Below are 17,021 nucleotides of genomic sequence, written 5' to 3'. Positions count from 1 at the left end.
CAAACCAGAAGAAACACTAAAATTTCCATTTTGGTTTAGAGAATTAAGTACAAAATGGAAAGTATTATAAAGATATAAGTAGAAATTACCAACAGTTTTCAAGTGATGGACTCGCTTATTTAAATTAGGTTGTGAGAGAAGAAAATCTTGAACATCCTTTGAAGCTATTATTGAATTTTAGAAATATTTGGAAGTCAATTTTGAAAATCCCTTTTATGCACTCAGGTGCAAATGGAATGGACTAGACTAGACTCCTCACCATTGAATAGGAGAGATTCTTCATGCATACTCCAATAAAGTTCAAAGTAGTCCCGTGTTATTCACTCCTTTTGTGCTAATCCACATTACAAACTATCGTGACATTGGAAATGGATAGTAATTAACAATGATTGACTATTTCTACAAGTATATAGAATCGATTGCAATAATAAAATTATGTGGAGTATTCTAGGAGACTTTTTTTTTCACCGAATGCTTTGTGTTATTAAACGAAAACCAAAGTACAAAGAGAGTGGCAAAGCCTTACCTCCAGAGTATGTGACAAAATGAAAACCAAGCAATTCTTCCCTATTTTCTACATCTACGCAGACTAGGTAAGCCTTTCCGATCTAATGCAACATCACCCATAACTAATCGGGGAAGATCTAAAATTGATTCATATGTTATAGCCACCCCGACTCAGTTCCGACGTTGGATAAATTATCTGCAGACTTATTCGCTTTTCAACCTCGCTCTCCTTTGAATAATCTAGGTAAGGACCAACGAATTGGACTCCACAAGTTAAAATACCCACGAGGCAGCCCTAGCCGAACTCCGTGAAGCAAGGCTTGCATCTCTACTTGTAAGCTAGTCCACACTCCAAAATAATATGAAAACCCTAATAGGAATCTACCCTCAGAATCGTGGAAAGTCTACCTCTACCACTCCTCCCTGGGTTCCCTCTTGAACAGCCATCCGTATTCAACTTCACTACATCCGGCATCAGGCACCTCCATCTAATTGCAATCACTTCAAATTCCCTTCTCCATCTAGCTACCATATCAAAGAAACTAGGCCACAACATAGGAACCCTAGAAATTTCCCGAAACTTCAGAGATAAACTAAGCATGAGCTCCTCAAAAATCGTCTCACAAACTTGAAGTACAGGTATCAACTGTCCCTTAAAAATGAATTTATTCCTCATTTTCCATAAGTTCCAACAAATCAGAGATGGCAAAAGTTTGACGATATACCTAAGGTAAGGGCCAGTAAGTAGTCAACCACCAATTAATTAACTTATGTCTTATGATAGGGTGTAAATTATTATTAAATTTATGATTATTTTCCCCTTTTATTCTTGCCAAATATTGTTTTAATTGTTAGATTTCACTTATATTTGGTGTTTTGTATTAATTATAGGACATTGGAGCGAAAGATGCTAAAAAAGTGGTAATTTCCGAACAAATGCAATCAAGCCCAGACGATTCGGGATTTACATGCGGAAGTTTCCTAATTCGAGCCAAATACCGAAGAGCCTTTGGTGGAAAATTTAGAAATCATTTTTTTTAATTGTAAGAATTAATGAGGGAAACGTGAGACATTATATTTGGCAATTTCTTTCTTTTATTAAAAAAAAAAAGATGTTTCATTAGTAGTGGGATACACGAAGTAGGAAACTGGGGAGAAAAAAACAGAAGGCCGAATTCCCGTTGGATTGAAATTTCAGCAATAAGTAGAATTGTGAGTGACTAGTCACGGAACTAGTCACTTAGATTAGATCCTTATCTTTGCTTTGGTTGGCCGCATGTCTTGGGCTTTCTTTCATAGCATCACATTGGGAATGTTCTCAATAATGAAGAACTAATTTTCTTTTTCTAGCCGAAGAATAACAAAGGGCTTGGTTCATCAACATCTGTGAAATCTAATTATTTTTATTAATTTCTTTTATGTCTTCTAGTTTAATTTCTCACAGTTGTTAGTTATTTAGATATCAAAGGCGCCAGATATTTAATTCAATCTAACAAACTATTGTCAATTAGGATATAGTTAAATCTGTAATTCTTTAATTGTCTTAAATTAGTGACATCTAATGTGATTGCGGCCACAAGATATACAATCTAATTTAAATAAACTCTGGTAGTATGTTTATTGATTAGAACAAGGTTTTTCTAATTTTTAATGCAAGCAAGAAATTACAGGTAAAATTGCAAATGGCAGTAATGGAGATGTGGCAGCAGACTCCTACCATCGATATAAGGTAATGCAAACCAAATCTTTTTGATCAAATAAGTTAATAGTAAAGCTAAAATATCATACATGGAAAAATAGGGCAAAAAATCAACGAGCCCTGCAAAAACTATACCTTATTAAAAAAAGAAAATTCAGTTATTTTTGTTTATTTACGTTGGTTACAATCGTTGCCACCAAAAAAAAATAAAAAATAAAAAATTGAAGTACGTCTACAATGCTATCTTTCTCTTGTGACAGGAGGATATCAAACTCTTGAAGGAAATGAATGCAGATTCTTATCGCTTCTCAATTTCTTGGCCTAGAGTAATACCTCGTAAGGCTTCACTATGTAATCCTTTATCTAGCGACAGTTTAAGCCCGTTTAGTATCTACCCGTTTTAGCCAAATTGGAATATATTATGTTGTTACTAAACTATACAATGATTTGTGACGGGTATTTTACATACGTGCAAGCTAAAAAATACCGAATTACACCCGTTCACTGCAAGTATACAGATCAACTAGTAGTTTAGAGTATATATCGGGTCGATCCCACAGGGAAGAGTGAACAATTACCGGTATTACTAAAGCTTCTCTATTATTTAGACTATCAATGAATTATAACAAATTTAACCTACTGAAATTATGCAAGAAAATAGCAAATGAAAGCTCCTTAGGTTGTGGTATCCCTAACTACTCATGCAAGTGCTATATTTGGATCATTAATTACTACATCTAGGCTAGTTATGGTGTAATTTCCTTATGCATTTGAATCCTACTTTCGTAGTGAATCAATTATACTTATAACTAATCCATACCTATTCTCATGGTTATGAAATTAGCTACAAGTTCATTTCTTCAATGAAATTACATGAAATGAATCACTAAAAACCACATAGATGCACCTCTACTTTCGTGAGTGTACTCCCTATGTTTAGCACTTCTTGAACTAGTGTTAAATCTCAATTTCCATTGCAGAAACAACACCTTAGATAATCACAATCAATGGTACCAGATTAATCATGATTTAAAGAGCCAAAGTGCTAAATAACTTGCTCAAATCATAGCAATCAAATAACCAAATAATAAACACTAACAATTATAGAAAGTTCAACCAAACCCAAGGTATAAACTTTAGAAACACATAATGAACACAAAATCCAGAACTTGTATATTAACTAAAATTGGAATCAAATACAAAAGATAAAGAAATTGGAAGGAATACAACCCTTGTCACATGAGCTTTCTTCCTTGCCTTCTTCATCCTCCATCTTCATCCTAATCTAGATAATAAACAAGAATGGAAAAGCTACACTACTCTATACTAAGCTAAACTAACACTAGGGAGATGAAAGAGCTACATTTCTGCAGACTCCAAACTTCTCCCGTATCTCTCTCCATTTTTCTGGTATGGACTCCCCAATCTCCTTCTTTGCAATGAATTTGGCTCTTTTATGATGAAAGGTGGTCAAGAAATGAGGATTACATCTCCCTTTTACAGCTGGGAATGTTTCTCACATGTATAGCATCGCATGTGAGTTGGTGGAGGTGAAATTGAGTTTTACGCGTACAGAGCAGCCTTTTCTGACCACAATCCGGCTAGGAATCCGGCCACAAATCCGGCCAAATTCAGGCCGGATTGCTACAGTAAATCTGGGCTGCTACAGTGATCCGAGCTGCTACAGTACCTCGGATCCGTATGGATCCGAGCTCGGTTCCACTAACCCAGAAACAACCGAGGGTTCGGATGAATAGTGGATCCGAGTGTGGATCACTTGCTCTGTTTTTGGACCAACTTCAACCAATCTTTTCTTGATGTTAGAGGCTGAACCAGCTCATGTCTAAAACACGAAAGTTGTAGCCTTTTGAGTTATCTTTCTAATGCATCAAGAATCACCTCATTTGGATCTGTGTAGGCTGATATATGACTGAAATACCCTTGCCTGCTCCATGCCTTGTTCCAGTTTCGACCAATAGCAATTGACTCTGTACTTCGGCCTTTTGACCTGGAAAACCTTCAAACTGGATTCAGATGTCTTCACCAAAGTTGTAGATCTATCTCTTATCTTCAAATGGGTTCAAGAATCATCCCAATCCGATCATTATAGCTCAAGTTATAGCCGAAATACGAAAATGTGTCAAAACTGTCAAAATACACAAAATCCAAGTAAAAAGTGATAAAAACCTCATTTAATCACTTCAAAGTATTTTTCACCAATTATAGCCAAAATGATTCATTTTCTTCCAATAATATAACTAAAGTGACTAAAAATAATATAAAATATCATACAATTATTACGTAAATTAGTCACTTATCAAACTCCCCCACACTTAAATCATTGCTTGTCCTCAAGCAATTCACACATAATCAAATGCAATGATTCAAGAGGTGAAACAATATATGCACTTTGTCCAATTTAATTCCTCAAGACTTGGAAAATAATCATTATACAATTATTCAATTTACACTAAATACTCATAATATCAAGTAAAGGAAAGATAATTATACCCTAAATTCAACAAGTTAAACTTAATCTCTTACCCTAACTTAATTTTACAAATAAGCAAATCACATAGTCAATTTATAGCCTTCCTCCTCCTATAATCATCTTTTTCTCAAAATTCTATAACTAAGAGGGATTTATTCATACTAATTTTTACTTAAATAGTGAGAATGCCTTTTTACGCGAAAATCGACACTTTTAGGTGAAGATCCCCGGTTACTCAACATTTCACCTATTCAAGTTGCTATGCATACTCTTAATTCAAGTACCTTTTTACGCGAATGTCGACATTTTTAGATGCCAACCCCCGGTTACTCGGTACGAGAATCATTGGAGTAGAACAATTTTTATTTACTTTCTTTTCTTTTCTCTTTTTTTTTCTTTTTTTTCTACTTTTTTTTTCTTTTTCAGAAATAAAGGACAATAAATAGATATTCCCTCTTAGAAAATATATAAGAATAATCAAAGGAGGAATATAACCTTTATCGACTATATCAATCACTTACTTGCAAAATTAAGTAAAGAGAAGAAATCTCATTAAACATGTAAAATTATAGGCATAATTTTCCTCATTTTACCAAATATACTTTCTAAAATGTAAAAATTCTAATTGCGTAATAAACATTTCCAAGTTAAATGAGGACTAAACCTTCCAAAATACACATAAAGTTTCAACAATTGGAAGAATAAAACACTTAAGGTTGGAATACTTTGCCCTTTTTGAATGAAAATGCAAAAAATTGAAGAACTTTTGGGCCATAGTGACATATTGGACAAGATGTTAGAAAAATTTTGACGGAATTTCCCCATATAAATGGAAGAAAACTCCCTGCCAACAAACCCAATTTCAGGCAAATTATCCACATGGCAAATAATTCAAACATAACTCCAATATTTCTAAGCATTTAAATCCATAAAATATCATCACATAGAAAGTATTTGCAAGTTCAAATATTTCCTCCCCCACACTTAAACTTCACATTGTCCTCAATGTGAGAAAAGGAAAATAAATAAGGAGTAAAAGAAAATACTGCTCAATTGAACTTGCGCAATCCGAATCCATGTCCAAGTGATGAATTTTCAACCGTATTTGAGAAAGAATGGAGAGTTCACTTATTGCACCCTGAAAAAGACAAAATCAAAACAAATAAATTTCTTAAAAATAAAAGGTTGCAATCAACAAAAAAAAAACATGCAAGTCAAGGAAAAAGGAAAGATGATCAAGCATGTGGAACCATACAATGTTCAAGGGATAAAAACATGAAATGAGCTAATCTTTGCTAATCAAATATATGCATTAGTATCCAAAGCAAAGGGAAGCTAATTTCACACAAAAAATCCACAATCATGAACAAAATAAGTTCCATTTATATATTTTGTCATCAATGATCAAATCCCCGCAAGTACAAAAGTAATCTCAAAATGGAGGCAAACACACCGAACCAAAATATAAATGACCTTCGTGAGAATTCATGAAATACTAAAAACTACAAAAATTGTAAGTGCATTTATGAATTTCATCAATTAAGGTCATCTTCAATTCACCTCTTCTTTTAGAATTACCTAAGAATTCACAAAATCATTCAATCAAGCACATTTTCATTCATTAGATAATCTAAATTACTCACATAAATATAAAAAACTCCCACTAAGCTAATTAAAATGCTACATTTGGCTACTTAATATGCAACTTCGTCATCAAGCCAAATTAAGCATAAAACTAGCAAGAATTCACCAAATAAGTACAATAAATGCAAATCACAAAATATAGTTATCACTAACAATCACCAATAGCATCAATAAGCTGAAATAAATGCACCTAACTTCACATATTAAAAATTGCCTAAAAATAGAAAATATTCAATCATGGCAAAATTCAAATAATAAAGTTAGGTGAAGAATTGTTACCTCAAGGTGGTTTGGTGATGTTTAGAGATCAATATGATGTGAAAACCCTCAAGAAACTTACTCCAATTTGACCTCAATTGAGTGATTTCAAGAAGGTAGAACCCTAACTAATGGTAAGCTTGAAACCACTTTAGAGTTGTTTTTGAAAAAATATGAACTATGAAATTCACTCTAGAGGATAGGAGAAAGTGATTTGGTGAAGGTTATTTGAAGATTAAATGGTGAAAAGTGGTGTTTTAGTGAGTGGTGTGTGTTTGAGGTGTGAGTGTGTGTGTAGGTTGAAGAAGAAGGGAGAAAAATTGTGAGGAATCCGTGAAACGGATTCATCTTACGCTGGTTACTGTTCACAATCCGGCCAGAAATTGGAGGGATTCGTGGAGGGAATCTGGGCAAAATTTTTTTTTTTTTTTTTTTTTTGTTTACTGTTGCATATCCGGCCACTTTATGGCCGGATTTCCGGCCGGATTGTTGGCCGGATTTGCTACAGTGGTTTGTTTTTTTTTTTTTTTTACAATCCGGCCAGTTTTTGGCCGGATTTCCTGCCGGATTTTCGGCCGGATTCTGTCCAGAATGCTCGAAAAAATTTTCTTTTCTCCCCTGACTATCCGGCCTTCAATCCGGCCAACATTTGGCGGGATTTATGGCCGGATTTGCTGCAGAAAAAGCTGTTTTCTGCAGTTTTTCCTCCAAATTTGCTTGGCCGACCTTCCACATTCAACCTACTTCATATTCTTTGAATAAAATTCAAATTTAACATGATCATGCATGAATATAACTTAAACACGAAACACTTTAAATGCATGAAATGCAGCAATTGAACATGAAAACTCCCTTTTTGCCTTAATATAAACACCTTTGCAATTGAGATCATTTGCATGAACTCTTGCCATTGCCACCTACAAAACACACAAAAACATTAATCGAACAACTAAAACTTACTAAAAACAAGCCAACAAGAAGAAAAGTGGAGTTGAAAAGTGATCCAAGCCTTCGTTTTTAAAAGGATCCGAGGTCGTTTTTGAAAGGATCCGAGGTCGGATCATTGTGAGTGAGCTCGGATCAAGAAGTTCGAATTTTTTTCTGATTGCAGAAATGGATCCGAGGCCTCGGATCCATTGAATCTGTACTTATTGCAGAATTTTTGCAATTTTCAGTTTGATCCCAATTCTTCAAAATACACCTTAGATCATTTCTATGTCAAAATAAACCATTCACGCACATGTGAAATGATCTAAACATGCATTCTAAACCTCTTTAATGCATCAAAAACCACAATTACTGAATTTGAGGTATTGAGATCTTTGATCAAACTTCGCCTTTTTCACCTCATTTGGTCACTTTTCCAAAACCTACAAATGAAAAACAACAAAATTACTCAAACTTATGCTTTAAACATAAAATCACTCCAAAGTAACACTAACTTAAACAAGCATTGGGTTGTCTCCCAATAAGCGCTTCTTTAAAGTCAATAGCTTGACTATTTCACCTCATTTTTCAAGGAGGTTTAGTTAACGAATAATCCACCATTTTTGGCCTTGGTGGATCATTGTATGGTGACTTAATAGAAAAAGCCACATGATCTAATGATCTGAGAGATGGAAGTGACTTACATATTCCAAGTGTTCCATAGATATTACCTTGAATATGCACCACTTGAGAACTTACCAAAGGAAATGTCATGAGAGTATCTTGGGCAGGAATACCTTTAGAACCTATACTTTCACTGCACTCCTCAAGAGGGGTGAAAAATGAGTCATTAAAACTCACCTCTTGAGGCTCAAAGTTAGTTCCAAAGATATTATCATGTGAAATGGACATTTGCTCAATGAAACACAATTGAGATTCATCATTTTCATCAAAATGCAACCCATTTTCACATACAACATTCCCATCATTCATGCTAGGATCATTTTGCACATTATTAGAGGAAATAACTTCACACAATGCCTTCAATTGCTCATGTATTCTACCGAAATGAGAAGCTAATTCATCTATTCTTTCCTCAATCCTATCAAAACGGTCGGAAGTTGCCTTAGCTAATTTTTCTAAAGCTAACTCCCAAGATGGCTTAGAATCATTAGCTACTCTTTCTATTGCCAACTCCCAAGATGGTTTTGATTCATATTGAACACATTCAGGTTGGTAATCGTAAAAATATGAAGAATTACTATAAGTACATTGATTATCCCAACCATAAGCAGGAGAATTGCTCCAATTAGCACTATATTGATCAAAACAAGGATTGTAATGTTCTAATTCATCAAAATAATCCACATTTTGTGCTTGTCTACATGTATTAGTAGCATGATAACTTCCACACAAGTCACAAATCATATGATAAGAATTAAAAGTATTAACATTCCTCCCCTGCTCAATTTCATGCATAATTGTGTCCATTTGAACTTGTAACATCATAACATCAAATTTAGTCTTTAAGCACCTTAAACCATCTTCAAAAGACATACATTCAGTAAATTCTTGGTTACCTCTATTGAAGGAGCTTTGCACTTGGTAACCATCCATTGCCAATCTTCCACTTCTCAAGCATTGTCCTCCAAATTGTCCTACCCTTCTCATCACCTAAAATTGCTTTTAAACAACTTAAGAGCAAAATTAGTAAGAAGAATAGGTGATAAAATGTATACACACAGAAAATACTAAAATGACAGAAAATAACATTCACACAATAACTAACAAAATGTCTAAACTAATAAAGTTACTCTTCACACCGATATTGCCAAATCTTCCCCGGCAACGGCGCCAAAAACTTGACGGGTATTTTACATACGTGCAAGCTAAAAAATACCGAATTACACCCGTTCACTGCAAGTATACAGATCAACTAGTAGTTTAGAGTATATATCGGGTCGATCCCACAGGGAAAAGTGAACAATTACCGGTATTACTAAAGCTTCTCTATTATTTAGACTATCAATGAATTATAACAAATTTAACCTACTGAAATTATGCAAGAAAATAGCAAATGAAAGCTCCTTAGGTTGTGGTATCCCTAACTACTCATGCAAGTGCTATATTTGGATCATTAATTACTACATCTAGGCTAGTTATGGTGTAATTTCCTTATGCATTTGAATCCTACTTTCGTAGTAAATCAATTATACTTATAACTAATCCATACCTATTCTCATGGTTATGAAATTAGCTACAAGTTCATTTCTTCAATGAAATTACATGAAATGAATCACTAAAAACCACATAGATGCACCTCTACTTTCGTGAGTGTACTCCCTATGTTTAGCACTTCTTGAACTAGTGTTAAATCTCAATTTCCATTGCAGAAACAACACCTTAGATAATCACAATCAATGGTACCAGATTAATCATGATTTAAAGAGCCAAAGTGCTAAATAACTTGCTCAAATCATAGCAATCAAATAACCAAATAATAAACACTAACAATTATAGAAAGTTCAACCAAACCCAAGGTATAAACTTTAGAAACACATAATGAACACAAAATCCAGAACTTGTATATTAACTAAAATTGGAATCAAATACAAAAGATAAAGAAATTGGAAGGAATACAACCCTTGTCACATGAGCTTTCTTCCTTGCCTTCTTCATCCTCCATCTTCATCCTAATCTAGATAATAAACAAGAATGGAAAAGCTACACTACTCTATACTAAGCTAAACTAACACTAGGGAGATGAAAGAGCTACATTTCTGCAGACTCCAAACTTCTCCCGTATCTCTCTCCATTTTTCTGGTATGGACTCCCCAATCTCCTTCTTTGCAATGAATTTGGCTCTTTTATGATGAAAGGTGGTCAAGAAATGAGGATTACATCTCCCTTTTACAGCTGGGAATGTTTCTCACATGTATAGCATCGCATGTGAGTTGGTGGAGGTGAAATTGAGTTTTACGCGTACAGAGCAGCCTTTTCTGACCACAATCCGGCCAGGAATCCGGCCACAAATCCGGCCAAATTCAGGCCGGATTGCTACAGTAAATCTGGGCTGCTACAGTGATCCGAGCTGCTACAGTACCTCGGATCCGTATGGATCCGAGCTCGGTTCCACTAACCCAGAAACAACCGAGGGTTCGGATGAATAGTGGATCCGAGTGTGGATCACTTGCTCTGTTTTTGGACCAACTTCAACCAATCTTTTCTTGATGTTAGAGGCTGAACCAGCTCATGTCTAAAACACGAAAGTTGTAGCCTTTTGAGTTATCTTTCTAATGCATCAAGAATCACCTCATTTGGATCTGTGTAGGCTGATATATGACTGAAATACCCTTGCCTGCTCCATGCCTTGTTCCAGTTTCGACCAATAGCAATTGACTCTGTACTTCGACCTTTTGACCTGGAAAACCTTCAAACTGGATTCAGATGTCTTCACCAAAGTTGTAGATCTATCTCTTATCTTCAAATGGGTTCAAGAATCATCCCAATCCGATCATTATAGCTCAAGTTATAGCCGAAATACGAAAATGTGTCAAAACTGTCAAAATACACAAAATCCAAGTAAAAAGTGATAAAAACCTCATTTAATCACTTCAAAGTATTTTTCACCAATTATAGCCAAAATGATTCATTTTCTTCCAATAATATAACTAAAGTGACTAAAAATAATATAAAATATCATACAATTATTACGTAAATTAGTCACTTATCAATTTGCAGATGGCAAGATTAGCAAAGGCATAAATGAGAAAGGAATTGAGTACTACAATAAGCTCATAGACAAAATTCTAGCTTATGGTACATAAAAATCCAATGCTTTTTAAGAGCATATGATCTTTGATCATTTGGTTGTGTTCATCTAATTCAACATCTTTGAAAGTTCAAATGCATAGGTTTAAAGCCAATTGTGACAATTTTTCATTGGGACTTGCCCCAAGCCTTAGATGAAGAGTATGGAGGCTTCCTGAGTCCTAAAATTGTGTAAGCCAAGATCCCTCTTCCCATAATACTAGGGATAATTTCAGAAACCTCCCCTGAAGTTTCTGACAATTGTAAAGACCTCCCCTCAAGTTTATTAAATTACACCTACCTCCCTTACTTTTACTATTTATATAACAATATAGTTCAAAAGGCTATTTTTTTCTCAAAAATCCTAAACTACCCTTTTTGGATAAAAATAAAACAAAAATTATTTTGCCAATTGCTTTCTTTCATATTTCAACCAAACCCACTGCACTAACAAACTAGCCTAACAAATAGTCATAAAATTGTTACTCCCAAAGCACATCTTAAATACAAAGAATCTCTCTTTCCATACCGAAACCACAACCAACAATTGTCAAGTATAAAAAGAAATATAAATGTACTTATTAATATCTTAAAAAGTTTTTTGGATAGATAATAGACAAATTAGCAAATTTATCAATTTCAGTCCCTCTTCCTCTTTTGGCCAATGATTGCATTATTTATTCCATTATTATTGTGTACCTCTTCATTTCCTTTGAATTTGACCATGAAATCAGATTTTACTTCAATCATCAAATTAATCTAATTCCTCAACTAAACTTGTGATTTGACAATTCCAAAGAGAAGAAACAAGGAATAGGAATATATAGTAGTGTTTGAGAGATCACTTGTGATGTGATTGTCTGCAATTATAGGCAATGGTTGGTGGTAATTTGACAGCGAGTTATAGAAGAAAAGGGTTGATGGATGAGAAAGGAATGATAGTAAATGAGAGAAAATCATCGTTGGCTATAACTTGTAAATATGATAGTCCAAAATGTCAGGTTTCTTTTTCTTTTTTTTTTTAATCTCATTTCATTATACTATGAATTATTTATTAAGTGAAGGTCATTATAGTCATTTTATTGTGACAAGGGAGGTTAGTATAATTTGTAAAACTTGAGGGGAGCCGAGTGAAATTGTCATAAATCTCAGTGGAGGTTTGTGAAATTATCCCATAATACTACTATCACAACCTAATTGATATTAATGAACTCTAAACATGGGTGATAATTTAGTCTAGAAGTGATAACAAGCAACATATACAGCACTAAATAGTTTATTTTCCAAAAAATGGAAAACGAAAAAAGAGAAAAATATAGACATACATAACACGATCTAGTTTATTTTTGTCATAGCAAAAGATGCGGGGTGCATTGTAACTGCTTTTCCTCACATTTTGATAACTACGCTACTGCTTAAAGAATGCATTTATCATGGTGAATTGCAATTTTGTTTTTCAAAATTTGCACTCTGACCAAATTTGCTTCCCAAAATTTCAACAAAAATAAATCAAAATTCTTGGTGTTTCTAATTTTTACCAAATTTATCCTCAACGCTTTCTAGAAATAAAAAATAAAATAAATTTGACCCGTAATATTCGCACTTTTGACAAGAGAGCATGCTTATTGTCCGCACAACTTACTTTACAGCTATAATACTTAGATTTGTTTGCAGAAATCACTTCATCTTTAAAAAAAAAAAAAAACCATTATTTTCAAACATTTGCAGAACTATAATGCAATCAATATTGATTTTAAATTGAGGCTCAGGGAATGAATGGCTTTAAAATTGATTTTAAGGACTGCAGATTTCATTATATTTTTTTAACTAACATTTACCCGTCTTCTACGTGATTCTCTCAAATATGACAATCTCGATTATGTCAACGCTGTTTTTTCGGTCAAATCGGAAGCAGAAGGACCAAAATTTGTCAATTGTGCATTTTTCTGTTGTTGGTGGAAATTGAAAATATTAGAGACATGAGATTTGATGATCTGTTCAAACTTGAGAGGAAATATTATTGCAGTATTGAAACTTGATGAACTAAAATTACAATTCTTTGGAAAATCATCACAAATCACCTCACAACATATTAAATAGTTAAAAACCACAAATTCTTAAGAAAGTTTGGAAAATCAAATAGTAATCCTTCTTTTAAACTGGGTATGAGACAACTATAGTGGTGCTTTTATTTGGTTTGGTACGGTTTTATTTATTTATTTATTTATTTATTCATGGAAAATATAACAAAATATTCCTCTTACATAATCCTTATTTTTCTAATTGAAGGTATCCCTATTCTGTCCAAACGGATTGCCCCATGAGCCAACCTTGGGAATGTACTGAAGGTGTCATAAATCTCAATTTGTTTATCTGGATGAGATATACCCACATTAGATAAAGCATCAGCAACTGTGTTAGCCTCCCGATAGCAGTGCGTGAATCTAGGTGGATCATCTAATAACTGCCAAATCTGGTTGACGTATCTTCGAATTTTCCACGGACATTGAGTACGACGTTGAATGATCCCAATTAAAACCAATGAATCTGATTGTACACATATGGTACGGTTGTATTTATTACATTATTTGATATATAATCATACTAAGAGTTGAATTCGTAAAAAAAAATTGATATACAAGAATAAAATATTCCACGTATAGCAAAATATGATTCTCGTACACTAAATATTATAGCAAATATAACAACTGTTTGGAACCGAATAGAAGACGACCTTCACTTGCCCTAGGCTCAGCTTTGGAAAATTTTTTAGCTGTTCTTTTTCTATCAAATTCAGCCCAAGAAATCATTTATCCGCGCATGTATCCAATCAAATGATAGTGTTCTGTATACTTTAAGAGTTAAAATGCGTTTGGCTTTTGGATTTGATGATGTTTTATACTTTCCAGAAAGGATTATCATGACTACGCAAATCTACTGTTTGCGAGGTTTGGTGATCGAGTGAAAGATTGGATCACATTCAATGAACCTTGGACCTTTAGTTCAAAAGGTTATGATCGTGGAACCTTTGCCCCTGGTCGATGTTCTGCCTGGAAGAACAATAATTGCACAGGTGGAAATTCAGGGACAGAACCCTACTTGGTGGCACACCACGAACTTTTGGCTCATGCTGATGTAGTTCAATTATACAGGGGAGCGTACAAGGTTATTGTTGTGTTCTAATTCAAACTGACATAGAATTTGATCGTAATCAATATTGAGTTCCATAATTACGATTACTAATTGAATTGTGCATATGTTTTAGGCTCGCCAAAAAGGACAAATTGGGATTACACTAGTCACTGCATGGATGGTGCCATTTTCAAATTCAACTCTTGATCAACGAGCAGCCATTCGTGCCCTTGATTTAACATTTGGATGGTGGGTGTGCCAATAAACGTTTGATGAAGAAGATTGCTAACAAAGTATGTATATAAATGGCCTTTCGAAAAAAAAAAAGCCCTTTCGAAAAAAATAAGAAGTTTTTTCGGCCCTCATTGAGGCTTTAGGAAATCGAAGGCTCTCTCGGCTTAAATACAATTAAGTTGTACTAGTTCAACATGATTTTGTCCAAGCATCTAACTTCCAATTTTAAAACTTCACTTGGCAATTTATTATTATTATTTTTTTTTTTACTTTAACGTCTTTCCAATGGATACCTAATCTTCCAATGTAAAATTCTCTTTGACCATATTGTTTTTCCCAATTGGTGCGCAGCCAGCACCCAATGGTCACCTAATTTAAATAAAAATATTATATGAATGTGAACACTCAGAATTATATTGTTTTTCTTGGTAATAACACCTCAAAACTCTCTTACCGAATGCCAATTGATCACTTGCTTGCTAAACCAGTTAATGCATGTCCAAGAGTTTTTGAAGTCTGGAATAACCTTTATTTTCACCAACATCTTTACAAATTAGATAGCCACATACTATAATTATGTAGGATGTTAACTTCTTGTATTAGTCCCCATTTTAACACTTACCTATAGAAATGCCCCGCGTACACAGATTAATATTTTCGTGTAATATTAGGAATGCTTTCTGTTAGAAAGATCAAGGTTTCTTAAAATTTTTATGTTCAACATGAGGAAACGTCCAGTCCTCGTCTTGTAAAGTTACGTTCTATGAATAAATTTTGGAGTGGTGTCCGTCCCCGTAAACAGGTTAGCCAAGAAAACAGAAGAGTGCATGCCTACATAGCCACCACCTATTCAATAAAACACTACATTCAATGATTACCTTGGCTAGATATTGACACCTATTTTCTATTGGCATGTGTTACAGGTTTATGAACCCTTTGGTGCATGGTGATTATCCCGCTTCAATGAGAATTCTTGTCCGCGACCGACTTCCCCAATTTACACCAAAGCAATCTAAAGAACTGATAGGGTCATATGATTTTCTTGGATTAAATTACTACATAACCATTTATGCTGCCCATGTTACAACTCCTCCAAATAAGGTGAATTTAAGCTATTGCACAGACGCGCAAGTTAACGTTACAAGTTGGCTTCATATTTATCCTAAAGGGATTTGGGATCTCCTTCTCTATGTAAAAACAAAATACAAAGATCCAATCAATTACATTACAGAAAATGGTACCTGTCAGCACTTTTCTTCTTCTCCTCCTCAGCACTTTGCAGCCCCATAAGTCGTGTACAAACTAGAAATGTTCCCTCCTTCCTCACTCGTCCATTCAAGTAGATTTCCAGCAGTTTTTTTTTTCAAGTTGCTCTCCAGTCAAGTTATCAAGTTTCCATTAGATTCAACGGTGAACATACCGTAAGTATCATACAAACAGAACTAAGACGTGTGTCAACCAAAATTTGAAAATAAAAGCTGCACTTACACAGCTTACTCTCTCGACAAAGCTAGAGAAATTCTAACAAGAATCACCACCTTAAAACTCAAGTTTCTCCTTAGAACCCACATACATGTCACTGTTATTGTATTATAACGAAAGATTAATAGCATGCATAAAGTTTTACATCCAAAAGTTATGGAAAAGTTGAAAAAAACCTCATCATCTTTCTCTCTTGGTCCAAGCTGGAAAAATTCCAGCAAGCATCACTCTTTTGAAAAAAAATCATAACTTGAGTGATAAATGTCAAAAAATCATAAAACTTGGCCCGATGAAATCTACACTCAAAGAACTAACAATCATTAGAAGACACCTTAAAGAGATTCAATTCATAAATTGGTCCAAATTGACCCGCAAACTAATACCACATTCTGGTTTTTTACTTGTGCAGGGCAGGATTTTCAGTCAACTTTGCTGATTTTCTAGTGCATATATAAAATGAACCATAGCTCCAGTTTTATACCGTTGGAAAGATCTATGAGTCTAGTTTCAAACGCAATTGACGGCACTCAATTTCGATTTTTCTACACTAAGTTATGATCATTTTACTAAAACTGCCCAGGGGTGACTGTCACCCGAAATTCAACCTTTCACTTGAGTTATTCCAACTGTATTGTTACCAATAACTCACATCTTGGCCAGCCATTTGCTACCCAATTCAAAGACCACATGCTATATATCATACTAAACAAGAAATATAACATTTAGAGCATGACTTCCCAGGCTAAACTCCTCAAAATTTCGCAATAAGAGGCTGTAAAATAAGCTCCTGTCTCCCTTAGTTTCAAACAAAATTTCAGCAAGGTTTCTTCCAAAAAT

The 17,021-nt window shown here is 34.3% G+C and overlaps 1 protein-coding gene across 1 annotated transcript; it reads left to right on the top strand.

The window, feature by feature from the left end:
* The first annotated feature begins 2,182 nt into the window (after positions 1 to 2,182).
* LOC140016119 (beta-glucosidase 12-like) lies at positions 2,183 to 15,992 on the top strand. The gene is made up of 7 exons (XM_072069343.1): positions 2,183 to 2,236; positions 2,467 to 2,542; positions 11,268 to 11,345; positions 11,441 to 11,528; positions 14,246 to 14,501; positions 14,602 to 14,717; positions 15,626 to 15,992. The coding sequence occupies exons 2-7, from the start codon at positions 2,491 to 2,493 to the stop codon at positions 15,990 to 15,992; spliced, it is 957 nt and encodes a 318-aa protein (XP_071925444.1). The 5' UTR covers positions 2,183 to 2,236; positions 2,467 to 2,490.
* Positions 15,993 to 17,021: the final 1,029 nt, after the last annotated feature.

The sequence above is a fragment of the Coffea arabica genome, chromosome 1e, assembly GCF_036785885.1.
Source record: "Coffea arabica cultivar ET-39 chromosome 1e, Coffea Arabica ET-39 HiFi, whole genome shotgun sequence".
NCBI lineage: Eukaryota > Viridiplantae > Streptophyta > Magnoliopsida > Gentianales > Rubiaceae > Coffea > Coffea arabica.
This window is presented reverse-complemented; position numbering and strand designations above follow the sequence as displayed.

Coding starts and splice junctions, on each gene's coding strand:
- LOC140016119 (XM_072069343.1), top strand. CDS start 2,491: ATGAATGCAGATTCTTATCGCTTCTCAATTTCTTGGCCTAGAGTAATA. Junction 11,346..11,440: donor AGACAAAATTCTAGCTTATG/GTACATAAAAAT, acceptor TCAAATGCATAG/GTTTAAAGCCAATTGTGACA. Junction 14,718..15,625: donor CTTGATTTAACATTTGGATG/GTGGGTGTGCCA, acceptor CATGTGTTACAG/GTTTATGAACCCTTTGGTGC.